The 22,212-nt window shown below is 40.4% G+C and overlaps 1 protein-coding gene across 6 annotated transcripts in view; it reads left to right on the top strand.

The window, feature by feature from the left end:
- Positions 1-539: 539 nt before the first annotated feature.
- Positions 540-22,212, top strand: part of CPEB2 (cytoplasmic polyadenylation element binding protein 2) — a 62,638-nt gene continuing 40,965 nt past the window's right edge. For 2 of the 6 annotated variants that reach the window (XM_081058428.1, XM_081058427.1), the window contains exons 1-4: positions 540-2,272; positions 5,130-5,411; positions 6,164-6,253; positions 14,452-14,542. In XM_081058428.1, coding sequence (XP_080914554.1) covers positions 653-2,272; positions 5,130-5,411; positions 6,164-6,253; positions 14,452-14,542 — 2,083 coding nt within the window. In that variant the 5' untranslated portion in view covers positions 540-652. Of the gene's footprint in view, positions 2,273-3,798; positions 3,912-5,129; positions 5,412-6,163; positions 6,254-14,451; positions 14,543-22,212 lie in introns of those variants that run through there. The other 4 variants (XM_081058430.1, XM_081058429.1, XM_081058431.1 and 1 more) reach the window with 3 other exon arrangements.

Here is a 22,212-nt window from a genome sequence, read left to right as displayed (position 1 = left end):
GGGCCGCGAGCGTGGCCGGACTGGAGTTGGGGGGCGGGGGGCGACGTGGAGCAAGCTTTGCACAGACCCCGCGCTGGGAGGGGCCGTTGCCCCCAAACCGTCCGCCCTTCCCGCGCGTGCTCGCCGTCGTGCGCGCGCCCTGCGCTCACACCCCAGTGGGCCGGCCGCCCGCCGCCCCAACTGGCCTCTCCTTTTCCCTGGGCGCGAGACCCGGCGCAGGGGGACACCCGCTCGCTTCCCGCCCCCCGCCCTCCCAGGAGCGCGAGCGCGCCCCCGGCCGAGCCTGCATATTAACGGGGGGCGGGGCGGGGGCGGGGCAGCGGGGGCGCGGCGGCCTCGCGCCCGCGCGTGCCGGGACGCACCGCGGGGGGCGGCGCGATTGTGAGGTGGCGCTGACGCACGTTCCGGGCTTCTTAAGCGGCGAGGAGGGCGGCGGCGGCGGCGGCGGCGGCGCCCGAGCCGGTCTCGGGAGGCGGCGGTGGCCGCCGCGAGGAGCTGCGGGGCTCAAGTCGGTGCCCCTGGCTCAGTCACGGTGTCCGTCTCTCTCTAACTCCCCCTCCTTCCACCACGGCCGCGCCGCCCCAGATCCGGCGGCTTCCTAGGCGGGGCAGCGGACGGGACGCGTCTCCTCCCGCTGCCGCCGGCCTGATAAATGAGGGAGCTCGGGTTTGGGGCGCTGCAGACCCGCCCGCTCCGAAGCAGCAGCCCGGGGTCCCTGACCGGCGGCGGGACGTGCCGTCCCTGCGCGCCTCTGCCCTCCGCCACGCCCTTCGGCCCCCTTTCGCCGCCGCCGTTGCTTGTCACCGGCTTGTCGGAGGCCGCCTCCCCCTTCCCGGTCCCCCTCGGCTGCGGCGGCGCAGGCAGCTCGGCGGCGGCTGCCGCTTCCTCTTCCTCCCCGTTCCTGGCGCATCAGCAGACCATGCAGGATGAGCTGCTGCTGGGGCTGACACAGCAGCCGGCGCGGCCGCTATCGGGGGCGGCGGCCGCGGAGAAAGTCCCCAGCCAGCACCCCGGCGGCGGCGCGAACGCGGGTGTGACCCACCTCCTCCCCTCCCAGGACTTCAAACCGAGTCTGCACCACCCCCCCGCCTCCTCCGCCTCCCGCCGCCGCACCGCCTCCCCGCAGGACTTCAGTGAGCGGCAGCAGCAGCCGCCGAGCAGCCAGAAGAGGAAAGAGTTCAGCCCTGCCCAGCTTCCCCACCCTCCGGACTCGCAGCCGCCGCCGCCCGGCCCGCTCCTCCCGCCGGCGCCGCTCGCCCAGCGCCCGCCGCCGCCGCCGCCGCCGCACTTCGGCCGCCCGCTCCCGCAGCACCTCCCGCCGCAGGACCTCGCCCCGCGGCAGCGCCCGGCCGACCTGCCCCCGCTCCCGCAGCTCCCGCCTTCGCCGCCCGCAGCCCCGCGGCGCCGCCACGGAGGCGCGGGCAGCCCTCGCAAGAGCCCGGCCGCGGGCGAGGGCAGCGCCGCCGAGTCCCCCAATGCGAGCTTGGCCCCCTCGACGCCGCCGGTGAACCCCGCGCCGGGCTCCATGGAGTCCCCCAACCACCCCCTGCTCAACAGTCCCAGTCCCCTCCTGCCCGGCGGGGCGCTCGGCGCGGGCGCCTTCAGCGGTCTGCAGAGCGCGGACCTCCCGCACCCGGGCGGCGGCGGCGGCGGCGGCGGCGGGGGCGGGGGGCCCCCCGGAGGCGGAGGCGGAGGCAGCTCCGCGTCGCCGCCGCCGCTGCCCGGCTTCGGCACCCCCTGGTCGGTGCAGACCGCGTCGCCGCCGCCGCCCCAGCCGCCGCCGCCGCCCCAGCCGCCCCAGCAGCCGCCGCCGCCGCCGCCCCAGCAGCCGCCGCAGCCGCAGCCGCCGCCGCCCGGCTCGTCGGCCGCCACCCCGGGTGGCGGCGGCGGCGGCGGCGGGGGCTCGCTCAGCGCCATGCCGCCGCCCAGCCCCGATTCGGAGAACGGCTTCTACCCCGGGCTGCCGTCGTCCATGAACCCGGCCTTCTTCCCGAGCTTCTCGCCCGTGTCCCCGCACGGCTGCGCGGGGCTCAGCGTGCCGGCCGGCGGCGGCGGCGGCGGCGGCGGCGGCTTCGGCGGCCCCTTCTCGGCGGCCGCGGTGCCCCCGCCGCCGCCGCCCGCCATGAACGTGCCTCAGCAGCCGCCCCCCCCGCCCGCGGCGCCGCAGCAGCCGCCCAGCCGCAGGTCGCCGGTCAGCCCGCAGCTCCAGCAGCAGCACCAGGCGGCGGCCGCCGCCTTCCTGCAGCAGAGGAACTCGTACAACCACCACCAGGTACGGCGGGCGGGCGGGCGGGCGGCGGGGAGCGGGCTCGGCCGGGGGGCCCCGAGCGGCGGCGACGTCGGCTCGGCCCGGTGACAGCGCGACCTGGAGCGCGGAACGGGTGACAGGACCCGGGACCGCAGCCCCGGCGGGCGGGCGGGCGGCGGCGGCAGCCACCGTGGGCTGCAGGCTCCGGAGGCGGGTTCGCGCTGGAGCCGCCGTCCGGGCGCCCCCTCCGACGCCCCCGAGCGCCAGTGGGGGCCGCGGCCGGCGGCGGGTGGGCGCGCGCGGCGGCCCTCGCGTCCCTCGTGGCCGCCAGCCCCGCGACCCGGCCCCGCCGACGGCCCCGGCCTGCGCGGCCGCCGTGCGCGTTCCGGGAGCCGCGAAGCGCGGCGAGGACGGGCCGGGGGCGCGGGCGGCCCCTGAGGAGCGGCGCCGGGAAGCGGACGTGGGGGCTGGGACGCGGTGGCCCGAGACGGTGCGCGCCGCCCCCCGAGGGACCGGCGCGGAGGCTTTTCCCTCTCGAGGTGGCTTCTTTCTGAACCGGCCGGAGGCCGACGCCGCCCGCCTGGGAGCGCAGCGGGCCCGCGCCCGGCCGGCAGCTCCGCCCCACGGCCGTCGGGGGAGCAGCGCCCCGCCGCGCGGCGCCCGCCCGCCTCCGCCGTCCCGCTGTCATCCGCGCTGTCAGACGGCCGGGACGGGAGGCTGGTCGCGGGGGCGCCCGCGCTCAGGGCGCCGGTGTCCCCCGGGGTTTCGGGTGCTGTGCTTTGGAACGTTTGGGTCAGAGTTGACGGGTTTTATCACAGAAGGACGCTTGAACCTGGGATTGCTGTGTTCCCTGAAGAGACGGCTTAGGCGCCCCGTCTCGGTGTCCTCCTCTTGATTAAGGGCGTTTCTATTCTAAGCGGGGTTATGAAACCACGCGGCCGGGTCGCGTTCATCCGGGGCCTTTGTGGTTCGGGCTCCGTCCGCTCCGCTCCGGCCCGGGGTCGGCGTGGGCGCCGGCGGCGCGGGCCCCTGAGACCGCGTCGTGCTCCCTTCTGATCCGCTCGGCGCGGGTCGGCGCGGGTTCTGTGGGAGGCCATTTCCGTGGTTATTTAGAGGGGAGCACATTGGGACGTTAGCCAGGGCTTGCTTACTCGTGCGACTTTTCCCATTGGCCGGTGAAACTTTCCAACGATTAACCTTCTTACAGGGTGAATACCTCTCTAAATTAGCCAGAGTAACAGTTAACAGTTTATTTAAATTAACCAAAGTAACAGTTAACAGTTTTTGTGGACTCACGGGTTTCTCCCTGAGAAAGGGGAATGTGGCCCGTAATAAATGAAAACGTGGAATTTTGAAATAATAACCCACTTTTTTTTTATGATTTGCACGATCTTCAGCAACTGTCTTTTGGATGTCAGGGGCTTCATTTTTTTTTTTTTTTTTTAACTGGCAACTTGCCGCGTAACATTATCTATAGGTATTCTTGAATTCTTAAAAGCATGACATAGAATATCAGAAGACCATGTGCCACGATCCGTATTTAAGTATAAGCTGCTTTTTGTCAAAAGATGGGGCTCACAGCGGAGTGTGAGAGGTCACACAGCTGCCACGTGGAATTTTAGATCACTGGAGGAGAGCTTTGGACACTGAACCGCTGAGCAAAGTGAGGCCCTCCAGAACGGGGTTAATTTGTCCATGGTCCCTTAGCTAAGCTTTTGAACGACCTATGTGGAGGGTGAAAGCTTAGCATGTATTCATGACTATATTAGCATTTAAAAACATTTAAAAAAATAGTTACTGTATAGCAGATTTTTTTTTTTTGCATTGTCTAATAAGAAGCAGGTTTAATTTTAACGGTCCTGTATTCATTCACTTACACTAACTGCATGGTTCATATTTCTGGCTAAAGATTAGCACAAAACTATTAAAGTATAAGTTCATTGATAATATAATTGCTACCGATTAATAGATCTTAAAAACCTACAATTGCAGACTTTTGGTGGATTTTCCATTCTTTGATGACGTAACTTTTCTTGCCATAGACTCCACTTTGGAATATAAGTTAATTTTGGAAATGAATGAAGTTAATGCAGATTTGTATTATTAGCATCTTTACTACAATAATCAAAGCATATAGCTGTTTACTTTGTATATCTCAGTGGATCCACCTATGGGTAACATGAGATAATTGCTTAGCAGTTCATGGATAATTAAGTGAAATAAAAACAAAAATACTTTAAGAGAAACGCTAAAACTGGAATAAAATATCTTAAGAGTTCAATAAACAATGCAGAAAAGGACACATTTCCAATATTGTCCTCATCCCGAAAGGCATTTTTAATTTGCACAGTAGAATAACACCAAATGTTATCATTATTCACTTTTGCAGTGGTACATCTTGTTTTGGAAACCTAAAGTCTGTTTCACTCATGCGGTTGGAATGTTTTAATTAATAAAGATCATATTTTTGTTTGTGTCTAGCAGAATGTGATTGCTTTAAGATCACAATGTAGGTTATATCTTTAAGGAGCTTCAAAGTTAATTTGAATTTAAAAATATTCTTTTCATATTTATCATGTGTCAGGTTCTCTCTGAAGGGAAAAAACGTAACTCTATGCTTCTATTTTAGTAATTGTCATGAAATATCTGCTTGATTCATTATAATTTATAGTCGACAAGAGAATGAAAACTCACCTCGGATTAAATGAATATTAGAACATAGCAAGATTTCAAGACTATTACCTCTATAAACTAGATAAAGATATTTTGTTGCTCTATGTAGTTCATTTTTTAAAGATCATATAAATTCTTAGCTCAGGTCTAAAATTAGAATGATAAACTATTTAAATGCCTATAATTTAAATAGCTGTATTTTCTCCAGCCTCTTCTGAAACAATCTCCTTGGAGCAACCATCAGAACAGTGGCTGGGGCACTGGAAGTATGTCGTGGGGAGCAATGCATGGCAGAGACCATCGTAGAACTGGAAACATGGGAATTCCAGGAACTATGAATCAAATATCTCCATTGAAGAAACCGTTTTCTGGTAATGTCATAGCACCACCGAAATTTACTCGCTCTACTCCATCACTGACTCCAAAATCTTGGATTGAAGATAATGTGTTCAGAACAGACAACAATAGTAATACACTCTTACCCTTACAGGTAAGAATTGTATGTAATAAATCGCCTTGTTTCTAATGTTAATCTTTCAAAATAGGAAATTGGGTGGTGGTAGTTAGTAGTAGTAGTAGTATGGTAAAATTAACAGATTAAAAAAAAGAATGTTTTAGTTTTTCAGCATATAATTTCATCATCAAAGGATAAAATACCTATACAGAGGAAATTGAGACTATAAAAAAATTCTCTAAGCGTACAATCGAAAAGAACTTCATAAAATGTAGAAAAACCTGCTATATTTCTTAAATACCTCTTGAAGCTTTTAATTGGCAATTCCTTAAGAATGCTTTAACTTATTAATCTTTAGTGCACCACCAAAATGATTTTCTCCTATAATATAGTTAAAATGTTTGTAATCATGCATGGATTTGATTATTATAAGCTGTATGTGTATTAGAATATACTTAGTACAGCTGTGATTATGGCAAACTAATAGGGCTTTTACATTGAATTAAAATGTGTCTTCACTGGTTGGGTAACTACTTTTTTCCTAAATGTGGTCTAACACATACGATGATTGACATTTTTTCCAAGCCTTTTAATTTTTTGTTGTTATTGCAGGTTGATGAAATTCTCTTTGGTTATTTAAAATGGGATTTTTTTCCTAAAACCTTTAGAGGACAGAATAAAGATAAAAAAAGATAGCAAGAACTTTGTTTTGATTTTTTTTTTTTTTAATGGGTGGGCATGGGGAAGAGAACTGCTTATTTCTGATGAAAACTTCTATGCTATTGAAGGTGAGATCTAGTTTGCAGTTGCCAGCTTGGGGCTCAGATTCACTCCAAGATAGTTGGTGCACTGCAGCCGGAACATCCAGAATAGACCAGGTAGGCTGCACAGTGTATATTTTTCAGGATTTTGGCTAGCAGTTCAGTATTTATATTATAAGGAGGATTATTATTTACTTTTCAATTATATTTATTTAACTATATGTCAGAGAGTGTTAAAGCAGTTTATTTTTAAAGGGTCACTTGACAAATGAATGTAAAATGCTTCATTTTCAAATATAAAGTAATTCATAATCATCTTATATTTATAAAACATAATAAATTTGTTTTTGGAAAAAGGAATTATATACCCAAGAGCACCTGGCTTTAAACATCAGTCAAACTGAACACATTTTATTTCCTTTCAGAATTATTTACAATTAGATACAAAGTCATTTGTTTATTTGACTTCCAACTTTACATTTCGTTAATGTTTTACAGAATTATTCAGTACATTTTTGTCATGAAATTTGCTATCTTGGTCTTGAGATATATTTCTTAAAAATCGCTATCTTAGTTCAGTTTTTCACCTTTATAAAAAACTTTATGGTATAGGATTTGTTTGTTCTAATTTTGTTACTGCTCTTAATATACTGCCTTCTTCCAAATAATTAGTTTTCTATGGAAAAACGCTGAGTCAAAAAGCTGGGTGTCAGTCTTAATTACTTTCAAGCCCTTTGTGGTTACAAAATGCTCTCTCTCTTCCTGCAGACTAAATTTGAATGCATACTGGGTACCAGGTCATGAGAGTTATTACAAGATAAATAGGAAATTCAGTTGTTATACATGAGAGTTCTTTCTTACAGAACCCAAATTTGAATGCACAGAGTTGACATTGTGGGAGTCTACTGAATGTTATCCTTAGTTAAGGCTCTTCCCTAGTTAATTTATCAACATGAGATGATTTTACAAGTAAGGACTGTATAAATAGATCAATACATTTGTAAAAAGCATTCTAATCTAGAGGGTTACCAGTGACTTCTATAATCAATCATTAGCGCTTGTTTTAGACAAGTCCTACCTATTTACCAAAGTAGTCCTGCCAGGATCTCTCTTAGACATAAATAGTTATCTCTTATAATTTTGTAATTTGTGTCTTATTAGTGTAAGTTAGCCATCTATCTGTTTCTACTCTCTTTTCCACTCTGGTTCTGTTAGACCATATTAGTGTCATTTTTATGGTAGCATTTTTATGTCATTCAAATTGCATGTATAAATGCCTAGGAAATGGTGTGTTAGACGAGGAAAATTATAATTATTTTGGAGGTGGCAAGGACGTGTTTTTAGAGAGGAAGAGGATACACGAGAGGGATGTGTATCTATACAGAAGAAAGAGGACAGATTAGCTGCCATATAAAGGGATCACGAGGTGCATCATATGCTGAGAAATTAGGTTATTGAGATAGTGTCAGTTGATGGAATGCTAGTGAGTACATAGAGGTGATGACTGGGCTCAGCAGAGGTGCTCCTGGGGCTGCCACAGGATGAGGGCCTCTAACTCTCTCACTTAGACTTCTCTAAGCCACTCTGCTTTTACCTGTTTTATAAACTAGTGTTTCAGATAAATTCATTTTAGACAAAGGATTTTGGTGATTCAAGTTTTTTGTTTGTTTTGTTCTTTTGTTTGTTTGTTTTTTGTAATTTGCTGGGATACTAGCATTCCCTGTGGACTCTTGAGCAAGAGCTGTGATGTGATGAAGTTGAAGAGAGTGGTGAAAAAAAAAATAGTGGAAAGTCAACTAAACTAAAAGGAAAGGAAGTCTGAAACCTGAATAAAAGGAGGACTTTGAACTAGGTCATGTGAGGAGGGCTCTTTACCCAACTCATACTTTCTCTGATTTGTTTTGGCCATTTCTTTTCCTTTCTGCTCCCTCCTACCTCCCTCCTTATTTTTAGAATCCAAGCATCTTGGTTTATTGGGGAGGGGGGGGGCGGGAGGTGGGGAAGATGGAGGAATGGGCATTGATCAGAGGCAGTTATAGTGTATGACCTCTCAAATGCTTTTAAAAGCAGTGTTGTCATGTTTGAGTACCCTAAGGCTACTTATACAAAATTTGTTCTGTGTTTCTACCATAAAAGGTTGAGGTATTTGAAGTTGAGGTTCTTAAAAACACAGCAGCTGCTACAAACTGCAATTGGTATCTTCAACAGTTGGATAGTTCTTCACTACTTGGCAGTGTTAAAAATTATAGAAAATACTTAAGCCCTTAAATATCTTGGAAGATTATTTTAATTTCTAATCCTTTTTCATCATATACAACATTGCAATACTAATAAATTTTAGTTAACAAATACATTATTTTAAAACATTTAACTTTCATTTACTTTAGTCTCAGATTGATTAGGCAATACTAAATTCTGTAACTGAAGTCTTAATTCTTCTACCTGAATGCTTCAGCATTACCTATAATTGAATTCAGTAAATGGGGCAAAAATAATTTTATAGGTTGGTTTTATTTCAGGTATACGTAAAAATTTTTAGGTTAGCATGTTCTTATTTTAAATATATTTTCTATGGAAAAGGTTCAAATTCGAAACTTTTTAAAAGCAAATGTTAATTGTGCACATTTCTGACTTTAAAATGAGTATTAGATATATCTATTAATATCTTTAAGGCTAAGAATTACTGTTCTTTAGAACGCTATTAAATAGTTACCCTTGCAAGAAATCATACTCAAAAGTGTGAATTTTAAGTTACCTTACAGTTGAATTGTCAATTAGATATCAATGTCACAGTATATTTATTCATTAATACTTGAATATTTTAAATGAAAAAGTAAATATACTAGTAGCTGAGGTTATAACTTACAAGTTGTTCTCTGTAAAGAAAACAACATCATGCCTTTAAAACTGTAATACAGTCTGTAAGCCTATAAGATGTGTGTTGGCCTGTCCTCTGGCTGGTGAATTGTCAGTAAATTCAGCTCTAGATTTTTGTTCTTATGGAAGTTGTCCCTGCAGTTCTTGAGCACGCCACACAAACTACCTTGAATTAATTGAAGATATTTTCCACCAGTCTTTAATATCCAGGGCATTATAAAATGTGGTAAATAGTAATATGGGCACTCTTAGAAAAATGTATTATTTGGAGTCTTTGTTCACCCAACACACACAGAAAAAATATGTAGTAGCAGACCAAGTCCAATTTCTCATTTAATAAAGGATTCCTTAAATTGTGGTTCTTAAACTAGATGAGCTTCAGAGACATTGGTAGTCATCAAACTGTTATACCTACTGAAAATAAGAGACAGTGGGCTCTTTTACACATGTTTAGTAATGGATGCTTTCTTTCTGTTTTCTATCCTATGTTCAGTTCTTTATATTTGATACATTCTTACACCAAATCTTTTCTACTTGCCTTTCCATTTTCTTTAACCCTTCTGGGTACTAGAATTTTTAAAGGCCATTTGGAGCCTTTAAGAAATTTAAAAAATATATTCAGAATCACTGTTATAGCACTTTGTAGAAAATCATAATAATAAAGAAATGAGTGTTTATTTTATATGTGGTAGTGTTTTAATTACCCTTGAAATATATGGGGGATACTGTTCTTTACCTTTGAAAAGGTAAAAGTCCAGTGGGATGAAGAAGGGTGGTATCTTTGGAACAACTAGAGAATATAAGAGAGTATGAGATTGAGTGCTACATTGTGTAGTAAGGCAGAATAGCACAGCACATGCCTCTAATTCAATACAGTGCAATCACAGTGTGTAATCAGGAATGTACAATCAGTATTTACTTAAAATTGAGGACAATATTAGCACAACTTTAAAATTAGAAAGCACAATCGGTAACCACAAGATTGCCACGGGGATACGAAAGTCAATTTGGGGAATGTAATCAATAATGTAAAGATTTTGTAGGGTATCCGATGGACATTTGTCTCATTAGGGAGACCACCTCAGGGATGATGTAGATGCCTGATCACTGCACTGTACACCTGAAGCTGAACAATAATGAATGTCAACTATAATTTTATGTATACATAGTTACAAGAAGCGGAGTACAGCATTAGGAATAGAGACAGTGGAAATGTAATGGCTGTGTGCGATGTCAGAGGGGCAATAGATGGGGGAGGGGAGTTATCACTGTGTGAGGGATATAAATGATAAATGCCTAACTATTACATTGTTTTGTACACCTGAAACTAATAAAAAATAAAAAATAAAGACAATGTAGTTGGACAAATAAAATAAAATAAAATTACAGAACTAAACACAAAAATACAACAAAAGCTAATCTTCTACTTGGGCAGAAGAATATGTGCTTAAGCATCTGGTATATCTTTAAATATGAGGATATAGGATTTTTCTACAATCCAGCTTCCTTTTCTTTGGGAGAATACTGCATTGTCAAGAGAGAAATGTTCAGTTTGACCACTTTAAAAAAAAAAAAAAAACAGGCTTTTGAATATATCAAAGCAAAAATATGACATCCCATAAAAAAGTTTCTTTTACTTAAGTTATAGAATTCCTTTTGTTGTACTAATTTTAATATTGTTGACGTTCTTAGTTATTTTTCAGCATTTATAATCTTTTCTGGGGCTATCCTTTTTTAAGATTAGGATTGCTTTGTGTTTTCTGTGTTTTTCAATCTTTCTAAGACTTTATTGCTGCTTCTGTAAGTTTTTGTGGCAAACGTCTGGGTTTATAGAAACAATAAAATATTAGAATATAAGAAATTACACTTTTTTCACCAATGTGTTCTAATTTTCACCTGTTCATTATTGTAGGATTCTGTAATCTCACTTTCCGAAAGCCCATTTTGTTGATTCTTTGCTAATTTTCATATTTAAAGTAGATTGGAATAAACTTTTCCTAATAGATTCTTGCTTTTGTGAAATATCTTGGCCATTTGCAAATAGCCATGTAGTAATAAATATAAGTTATGTTGCTGTGATTTTTCCATTTATGCTAATCAGTATGGGTGTTTTTATGGTTACTTTAAAATGGTTTCAGGATTTCAATTTCGTTTTTAAACCACTCGTACTTTGTGTGAACATAAATTTTTCTAATATCTGTATTTCAAAAGAATGCATGAGTGTTTTATAATCAGATTTGTTTCTGTTTTTGGTTTTTTCAGAAGTCATTTTGATCCCTACACTTTAGTTAATAAAATTTTATATATTTTTGAACATGAATCTATAAGTTTCATCAAATTCAGAAAGCAATTTTGAGATGTCATGAGCTCTTTGCCTGCTCAAGGCTATATTGTGTTCAGTGCTTTAAAAATCATGTGGGATGCAGCTGATGTTTAACAAAGTATAACTAAGCTATAGTTTTTAAATAGTTTTGCTATTTTCTTTGCTAAAGTAGGAGTTTGTTTCATGATGAAAGACTTGTATGTGAAGGATAATAAGGGAATTTATAAGTGGGCTTCTCACTATTTCAGTGGGACATAGATAGGGATTAAAGCTAAAGCTATTAATACATACAGCTTTTTTGAATAACAGTTGTCAGAGTTGATTGTATAGTGGTCACTGATATTTATTGAATAGCTTGCTTATGTATTTTCCTTCATGACTTAAATACTGCCCAGTGACAGTAGAATTAGAATTGTAGAATTACTTCATTTTATCCGGACAGTTTATATTTTTTCATTTTAAAATATATCTAGAAACCTTGAATATATTAGCACTTGATCTTCCATTGTGTGGTCCGAAATTCGAGTTGAGAGCAAGGCCACATTAATATCTGATGCTTGTCTCAGTTTAGTCAGTTAACATTTGCGTTCCTATTCTATGGAAGATCCTGACAAGGTTTTATATGTAATCTTTTATAATTGCCATATAAAAAATATAGTCTTTGCCCTCACATACCTCAACTTAATCACCTCAGCTCAATGCAGAATTTTTATGGTAGAAAGTACTATGCATTTAATGTTTGAGAGCTAGCTATATTCCATAATTAGAAGGTCCCTACCCCTTAATAACTTAGAAGTTTAGTAGGAGAGGCAGGGAAAAAAACACACAAAAAAACATAGTTTGAACAAATTACAGTGGAAGCACAGAAGATGGAAATATTTGCATAGATTACCAAAATTCTATGTCATTTTTGCCCAAGGGCCACGCTCTTCTCTATTCCAGTTTTATGTTATTATAATATATAGTACTTTGAGTCTTTTGGTTTTCTATTCTATTTTTTTAAAATGGATTTTAGGTATAATCAAGTTCAACATGGTTATTTCATGTTCTAGAAGAGGAAACAGAGCCTGAAGAGATTTAGTAATTTAAGATTAAGAAGCTCAGTGCTTCTTAAATTAAGGTCTCTGGATTGGCAACCTCAGTATCACCTGGGAACTTATTGGAAAAACAAATTCTCAGGGTCTACTCTCAACCTATTGAGTCAGACTCTGTTGATGAGTCCCAGTAACCTGTGTTTAACAAGCTTTCCAGATGATTCTGAAGCATGCTCCTGTTTGAGAACCACTGATACAGCTCAGTGATTCTTTGTGCCTCTCTTACCAATCAGGGTCACTGTTCTGGTGAACGTCTGTTACTGATACGTTCTACTCCAGAGTTTTTAAGTAACAGTAAGTATGGGATATACCCATATACCAAATTGGTGATGAATCTGTACTAAGAGCCTCTAGTCTAGCATTCTTTCCATCACTCAGTGTTACTTTTCACACTTAAATTCCTTGACAGCAACTTGTTTAGTCTACAATACTGATTGTGGTCCCTTAGCTTTAAAAAGCTCACAGCCCTAATTTAAACATCAAAGTAGAATAAATAAATCAATATATTCTCAGGAAGCTTCTTCTGTTTTTCTTCAGCTTTCTAAAAGACTTGTTCTGAATCCACCCTGGATTGTGGACCCTTTTGGAAAACTGATGAAACCCATAAAGCTTTCTTCAGAAAAAAAAAAAAATGATGTTTATTATTATTACATGTACCTACAGAATGTTGTATATACCATGTACTCCGAAAATAAGACCAGATCTTATATTAAGTTTTGCTCTAAAAGACGCATTAGGGCTTATGTTCAGGGGACATCATCCTGAAAAACCATGCCAGGGCATTATTTTCCAGTTAGGTCTTATGTTCAGGAAAACACGGTAATCTCAGAGATTTCATGGTCCTTCTGGAAGCTCAAGGATGCAGGTTAAGAAGTGCCGAATTCTGATTTCTCTAGAGACTTTTCTACTTTTCTGATTTTTCTCTTTCCCTGTGTTAATCATTTTTTTTTTGGGGGGGGAGTTAAAAATGGCCTGCCCTGCCCCCGCCACATATGCATGCACTTGCACACACACATACAGATTTAAATGGGTGGGAGTTAGCATTGGCATATTTTGGTAAAAATATCCCTGGCGATTTGGGGGACATGGGCCAGAGCTTGCCATGGTAGTTCCCTGTATGGATTTGTTTAAGTACATTGATTGTATGTTTAGTAGAATACAGTATAAATTCATGAATGTTAAAGAATGTAGCAAGCAAGTTGAGGGATATAACATTCAGCAAACAAGACTTCCAGTGGCACAAAAGATTTTGTCCTGAGACTTGATGAGATAGAAAATTCTGTGAAATGAGAATGCTTTTGCTCCCCCATCTGCCTTTTTGGCAGAGGAGTAAAGGGGAGAGAAGTTTAGAAATGCAGAGACCATTATGTGAGGAGTGTAAAGAGCAAGATTTGAATATAACTATTCTAGGTGTTAGTGTTTGTTTTGATAATAGTATTTCATGCTTTTGATTTTTACGGTATAATGTGTTTATGCATTCATTATCGTGACATTCTGGCTAAGTCAAATAACATACAATGTTTGATAGATGTTTAAAGTTTGGTGCAATTATGAAATTAAGTCCTTTCCCCAAAAATAATTTTTCAAGTGTCAATCTTTCTAGATATATGAGAAAAGGTTAGAAGTTAAATAACAACTAAAAATGCTTCCATGTGTGTTATATTTCAGAAATGTTTGTAGTTGAGAATGATTACAATAAAAAATAACTTTGCTGTATTGCATTAATACAGCTGTATTGCATTAATACTCCCAATGAAATAAGATTGCTTTTGATATGTGATTTGCTTTTGATACGTGATTTTGGAGATAAATATATGAAATATAGTGTCCTTCAGTATGGGAGATATTATAGTTTATGAGATTCTTAGTTATTGGTATTGTCTTGGGATGCAAACTGATTAGTAATGTTGTGTTAATCAGATGTCCTATTTATGTAAGAAAATTTAGATAGTATATTTATCATCACTTTTTGGATAGAATTACACAGATTATATTGAGTCTTTTTTTTCTTTCTCTTCTAGGATCGAAGTAGAATGTATGACAGTTTGAATATGCACTCTTTGGAAAATTCCCTTATTGATATTATGAGAGCAGAGCATGATCCGCTTAAGGGTAGGTGACTTTAAAAAAAAAAAATTCTTATATCATCCATCAATATGTCCACTTGTTTTATGACTTATGTGAAAATGAGGACTAAGTAGCACCTATATCACTTACAAAATTCTGTTATAATTTTTTTGATAAGAACCTTTGTTTTTGTGAAATGTCATCCTTTTTTTCCTTTGTAGCTTATTTAGATTTATGCTGATTTACACAGAGAGAAATGTAAACCCCTCTCTCTGGACTTATTTTTTAAGAAAAAGCTACTGTTAAAAGATACTCTGCAATTCACTAGTGGATAAAGCATGGATCTAAAAGGGTCTAAAAGTGTATAGCATAATCACTTTTCTAGAATTCCATCAAATACGGAAATATGTATTTTTTTTTAATTTCTTAAAATGCTTTCATTCACAATTTGCAGTGATTTCAGCCTAGAATTGTCCTAGGTTAACTTCCTTATTTTTCTTCTGCTTCATATCATAGGGTTTCAATGGGGGATATTTTATAGTAGCTTCTCTATCTTCCTAGATATTGAGGCAGATTAGGAAAAAGAATCAGCCCCACTGATCTTACAGTATCAACAATTATTCAGATACAATTATTGATTGTATCTGAAGAAATCCATTAACATATTTATTTTCATTTGTCTGTTAGTAATTCTTTTCCATTTCTTTATATAATATCTCATTGCCTTTATATTATTGGTGAATATCTAGCAAACTGTGTGAGCTTGAGTGATGAGAAACATTAGTTATCTATTGCTGCATAATAAATTATTCCAAAATTTAGAAGCTAAAAGCAACAATTAGCATTTATTACCTCAAGTAGTTTCTGAGAGTCAGGAATTCAGGAGCAGATTAACTGGTTAGTTTGGCTCAGAATCTCTCGTCGAATTAAAACCATGAGTTACTTTGTAATCTTTCTACATTTTTAATTCTATAAAGCCAAGTGAGAATTCTCTTACAAACTTCAGCTTAAAAATGCTAGAACGTTGATGTTGGCAGCAAGGTGATGGCTCAGGGCTAATGTGGCACTACCAGATATCTAAACATTTTTGTTCCATTTCTGGATTTTGCTTATAAAGGAGTTTCTTGTTTATCTAATTTATTTGTAAGGAGCTTGAGAAGGTCAAGGATCATTAGTGATTGTTGACAACATGTGACAATGGTAATTCTCTCATAAACTAATATAGAGAGTTATACTTTGTTGTGTTTTTTTTTTATTGTTGTTGTTTTGTGGGAGGGGGGATTGATTCTAACCAAAATCTAGCCTAGTTTTATGAGTGTTTGTTTAGTATTAGGGACTTGTTATATTTCACTGTTATGTTAACAGTTCCAGTGACATTTGTCTTGGATCTTCTGTTTAAGAATAAAATCCAATACTTTATGATTACGAAGAAATTCCATTTCCTTGACTTTTATCTAGAAGGAAAACTTAGAAATCTTAAGATAAAGTCGACATTAACTATTACCAATGGATAATGAAAAGGTTTTCATTGTTGTTTCTCCTAGTCTTCTTTAAAAAGGCCTTTGGAAGATGTTCAGAGAAAATATTCTCTGCTGCACTAATAATCTCTGTTTTTCTTCTTCTCTAGCCTGTGTTATAATAAAAGTGGAGGGAAACCTAGAAAGAAGACTTTTCAGAAAGTGGAAGCAGCATCAGGCTAGGAGGAATTTAATAATTAAAAAGTCCCAAGTGAATTCAAAATTCTTTTGTTAGAAGAATTATCTCTGGCCATAGGAAGGGATAAATGTGCTCACCACCACCTTTAGCAATTATGGTGACATATTTGTATTTCTAATTGGAGTATTTTATGTTCTACATTTATTATGGCAGGAATAAAAACAAAAACAAAAAAAGAAAAGAAAACGCATTTGCAAAACCTTCTTTACATAGAATAAAGAAGTAAGACTCCTGCAAATTGCTATCCTATACCTGTTTAAAATGATCTTGGTACCCAAGTGCTGGCACTTAAACATTTGTTTCTTGCTTTTATTACTAGTGCAAACTCCACAGCCTTCTGATACCATATTGTATACCTCCCTCCCCACACTCAGATCATTTCATGTCTTTTTTGGGCTGGACCTCGGTGGAATCTGCTAATGCAAGTTTGTGACAAATGGAATAAACCAGTTCCTGAATTTGTTTTCCAGTCTTTCCATTCCTGATCTTAAGAGCTGCAATTCACTCCTGTGTCCCATCTCTTCTATCTCATCTGTTCATTTCTTTCAGAAAATTCTGTCCTTTATTTAATACAAGGAAATTCTTTTTTCCAAAAAATAGAATGAATCTTATTTTATTCTTTTAAAATGTTTTCAAATAACTAGGCATTTGCTTTGTATTCCTTAATGGTATCTAATGAAAAAAGAAGGGAGTTGTAGGATAAAATTTTGTAATGAATGTCATTTTCCTTTTTAGTAATGGAGAAAGTTTCTAGAAAATTTTCTTTGTGAACTTGAGTGATGAGAGATTATATTATCTATTGCTGCATAATAAATAAGTCCTAAATTTAGCAGCTTAGAACAACAATAAACATTTATTATCGCACGCAGTTTCTGTGGGTTAGAATTCAGGAGCAGTTTAGCTGATTGGTTCTGGCCGAGGAACTCACAGAGTAGCAGTCAAGACGTTGGCCAAGGCTGCAGTCATCTGAAGGTTTGACTCAGGCTGGAGGGTCCTTTGCCAAGATGGCTCACACATGTGGCTGGCCAGTTAGTGCAGACCGTTCATTCATCATGACATGGACCTCTCTGGGGGCTGCTGGAGTGTCCTCACAGTGTAGTTGCTGGATCCCCCCAGGGTGAATGATAAGGCTCAAGGTGAATGCCCCAGTTTCTTCTATGACCTAGCTTCAGAAGTCTTCAACCATCATTCCATGACATCCTACTAGCTCAGCTCTGCTCAGTTGGCAGAGGCTCTGCTGCTTAAGAGATGTGAATACTAGGAGGCAAGGATCAGTGGAGGCCATCATGGAGGCTGGCTTCCATGCAGATGGAAGTCAGAAACTGTAAATTTGCATTCAGTTCTACTTTCCTAAAGGAAAAGAGGAACTACTGAAGAGTTAATGTTAACAGAAAGAACAACAATCAAGCAGATCTCTGAAATCCAAAGAAAGTCAGTGGCAAGTTATTGGCCTGGGTGAAAACTGACTGATTGTACTAACAGAAAGACCCTCTACCCCCACTTAAGCCCAGAATACTTCACTACGGCTTGTTTCTATTTTCCCACTCCCCAGTGGCATTTACATGGTAATAGGGAACCTCCACTGTTTAATGTTAAGGTTTTTATGATTTATCGTAGCAGGTTGGAAGGGTCATGTCTTGCTGGGGCTCTGCAGACATGATGGCAACCCAAGGTCAAACTCTTGAGTGCACTTCATTCCACTGAGTGTGCCTACTTCCGTGCCGGGCAGTGTACAAGACCCTGTCTGTATACACTGTGTGACATGGTCTCTGTTCTTGTTGCATGTATAGCCTATTGGGGAAAGAGAGACCTTATACTTACATATATACATATATACATATAATATATACATATATGCATATAATATGCTAATGTAATGTATACATATAATATATGCATGTAACTACAGAGGGTCAGAAATACTATGGAGGGAGATTATTAGGTGCTTAGGAAAGTAGTGAGTAAGAAGAAGGGGCACCTCATTTAGATGTGGAGTAAAGAGAACTGAGACCTGAAGTCATAAGCAGCACAAACATGAAAAACCATTGGGGGGAAAGTGTCAACTAGACAAAGGGACTGGGATGTAAGGAAGAGCTTGTCACACTTCAGGAACGGAAAGCTGACTAGTCCTGGCAGAGCTTGTTTAGTTGCCCGACGGTAACACTGCTCAGCCAGCCCTGTGCAGCATGTGCTTTGCTGCTCCGGATCGTGAACACAGGCACACTGCTTTATGCTTTCCTTAGTATGAGTGGCCCTGACCAATCTGTTGTATTTATTCTGCTGTGGTTTCTCACCATTAACATCCCCTCTTCTGATGACTGTCTTGATTCTTGGGAAATGTTTTCCTTTTCACAGAAACAAATATGGGTTCTTTTCTGGTTCAAGTAAATCATGCTTTGCCAACTACAGTTTTGTGATTTTACAGTTTTGAATTTGCATACTTATATTAAATAACCTGTGATCTTTTATGTACGTGTGGGTCAGTTCATTCTGCTTTAACCGAAAGAACAAAAGAGTCATTATTGTTAAACTCTCTTTCTCCCTACTCTCAGCAATTTTCAAAAAGATCTTGCTATGTAAGCATTTTTATAAAAAATTGCTTACCCCTTCCCAAAGTATAAGGGCAAACAAAAAAAATTAATTTCAGCTCATAAAAGTTGATTTGAACGCTGTAGGAAGAAATGCAGTTTATATAACAGTTCTTGGGAGGATCTGTCTCAGCAAGTCACATGCCATTACGAATGTTCCTGAGCAATTAAAGGGAATTCAGAAAAAAAGAATTTAGAGCATGGTTTTATGCCAACAAGTGTTTAGAAGTGGATGCCTTTAAAACTTTTTATTAACTATGTATTTAATATATCTACCTTCATTTTTATTACTTGATTGCTAAAGTCCTATTTTTCTTAGGCTCCTGATGTAAGAATTTCTGCTTATTTTAAGGAAAATAACCCCTGAGAAAATAATTACTTTTTTTTTTAGTGTATGATTTTTGTTTTATTTTTGTTTTTGGTTGTTGTTGTTTTTATTGTTTGGCCTTTAATTGGGGAATATTGGGGAAACAGTGTGTTTTTCCAGGGCCCATCAGCTCCAAGTCATAGTCCTTCTATCTAGTTGTGGAGGGCACAGCTCAGCTCTAAGTCCAGTCGCCGTTTTCAGTCTTTAGTTGTAGGGGGCACAGCCCACCATCCCATGCAGGAATTGAACCAGCAACCTTGTTGTTAAGAGCTTGCGCTCTAACCAAATGAGCCATCCAGCCGCCCTAAGGAATTACTTCTCAAGGTGCTAGGTGGTTGTGGTAGTACCAGATAGTCTGTCTTCTTTCCTTCCACTTTTCTTTTTCCTATACTTCTCTTCACCTGGCCTTAGTATAAAATTGGAGTACATAATCACAGAATAACTTGTGTAAATTCCTAAAAGTCTCTGGTGTGAGAACTTGTATTTTAGGCTGTTTGTATTTAGACTTTTGAGTTGGACAGAGGTTCTCAAGCTCTGAGAGCATGTTTAATTAACATTTAGGGTTCAGGTCCCCACTCTTAGCAATTGTGTATTGCAGGTTGTTGGAGAAACTCTGGTATAGGAGAACAAGATCAAAGAGATTTATGAAAAATTGTAAAAACATTAATGGCATTTATTAAAATACAGCAAAGTGCAAAATAAAACTAATATCAATAATATACATATCAAAGCAGTTACTGTACTTCACTTACACTTCCCTCACTCTGACAGAGGGAGGGATGTATTCCTCAGAACTAGTTTTACTTTTCAGCCACTTATTTTTCCTGGAGTCAAAATTTTCACAAGTGCTAAGAAAAAGTGTAGGTGAAAAACATGTACATTAGAATGTCTTCAAAAAAAGATAAGTAGTGATTACTGTGTGTGCTTTCAGTTTTTAAATAAAATGATTCCTTTCAATTTTAAAGTGAGAGTAGAATTTACATACTCTTTCTTGTCTACTGCGTTGATTTTTTTCCCCTCATTTTCTGTCCACTGGGATTTCATGAAAAGAAAAAAAATTAACTTTGGAATAAATTATATTTATGTAGAAGCCGTGTTCATTTTATTAAATGTATTCTGGCTTTAAGAGATCATCACTGTTGCGATATACCTGATACCTTAGTATTTTACCCTCCAACTTCTCAGAATTTAGTTCATCTTAGGGAAAGTACAGTTTATAAGTTTATAAGAGTTTAGCTTTTGTCATCTGTGAGAATATCTACAGATTGAAAAGGAAATTATGAAAATGTGGTTGTAAAAGTTCTTGTTTTAGAAACCTTATTTAAAATATGGTATTATAGATAGAGACTTTTAAGTTATATTTATTTTTATTTATTTCTAGGTAGTTGTTTTAATTAGCAAGAGTATTATTAAATTTGAAAACATACTTGTTTCTTTCAATCATCACTGAATATTTCAACAATTTGAGTTACCACAGGCAGCAGTTTTTCTTTTTTTAAAATTGAAAGACATCAGACAGAAATTATAATGACTTTTCTTAAAATCACATTTATTTATTTAGAGCATATATGTGTTTATTAAAAGCCTGTTATTCACCATAGAGCATCTGTCTTAGGAGTTTAAATATGGGCTTATAACTTATTTTAAAATTGAAAATAAAACAATAAAAGTAATATTTTAAATATAGTGATAAAAGTAAGTACATGGGATAATTAGGCATATAAATTTTAGCTACTTGTAGTATATGAAGAGTATCTGAAAATCTCTAACGAAGGTTTTTTCCTCCACAGTAGAAGACTTTATTTTATCCTTCTTATATAGTTTTTTTTTCCTTATTACAAAAAGTAGTGTGTATTCATTAAAGGAAATCTGGAAAAGCTAGAAGAAAAAAGTTATAAAATCATTAATGGTTCCACAGACTAAAATAATCATGTTTGATATTTTTTATGTATAATTTTTCTAATCTTTTATACATATATGTGATATATAGTAACAGATTTGCAATATTCAAAACTTTAGCATCCCCCAACCTGATTAATAAAATGAGTTAAAATATATATGTACATAGGTTAAAAATTCAGGTAGTGCTATATGGCTTATGTAACAAAAAATAGATGTTCTTTCCCTCATTTTTGTCTAATTCTGGCTCCTGTTCTTAAGCGGTAGCCACTTGCAACATTTTTTTTTTTTTTTACTGATTTTTCATGTCATTGTAAGTAATATGCTTTCGCTTAAAGTTCCTACTTTTTAAGTATTATCTGTTGACTGTCTACTTTGACTTACCCATTGTCCTCTGAAATTAATTATAAGAGCACTTTTGTTTAAATTAAGGGATATATTACTATGATAATGCAAATGATATTCATAGATGAGCTACTTACATTTTATACTATAATGTTTTCTTTTTCATTTAACTGTGTTTCCTGGAATTAATCCTTGTCTTTTGGGTTTGTTTGCTTAGTTTTATTTCAAGTACTTGTCACTAATTCATCCCAAAATTTATTAATAGAACTCTTCTATTAACTCTTCTGTTAGCTTCTCAATATATGTAAAACCATCAAATAATCATCTAGATAGATGTTTTTCCTGCCATTGGAGGCATCCTTTTAGTAGCCCTCCATAACTCAGTTTTGGACTTCCCTAATCCTGCGCATTCCTTTTTCCTATAGAACCCATGCCCTGATCTCCACACCCTTTCTTAGTGGTTTAGGCCTTTGTTTTATTGGGCCTATCCTACAGGATCTTCCTTCAGAAGGAACATAAATTTTGAGACCCTGTATGCATGGAAAAATGTTTATTTTACCTTATAAGATGATAGACTTAGTGTAGAATTATGTATTAGTAATTTAGAATGTCGAAAGCATTGCTTCATTACATCCAAATTTACTACAGTACAATTCTGAAACCTGTTCATTTGTATAATTGATTGCTTTGTTTAGTGTTTTTGAATTTTTTGCTTTTCTTTCGGAAAGCTTTTAGTTTATTTTCACTGTGGTTCTGAAATTTTAGATAAATGAAATATGGGTCTTTTGGTGTATGTGGGG

The sequence above is a fragment of the Rhinolophus hipposideros genome, assembly GCF_964194185.1.
Source record: "Rhinolophus hipposideros genome assembly, chromosome: 1".
NCBI classification, from domain to species: domain Eukaryota; kingdom Metazoa; phylum Chordata; class Mammalia; order Chiroptera; family Rhinolophidae; genus Rhinolophus; species Rhinolophus hipposideros.
The sequence above is the reverse complement of the archived record's forward strand: the minus strand, read 5'-3'. Positions and strand labels throughout refer to the sequence as shown.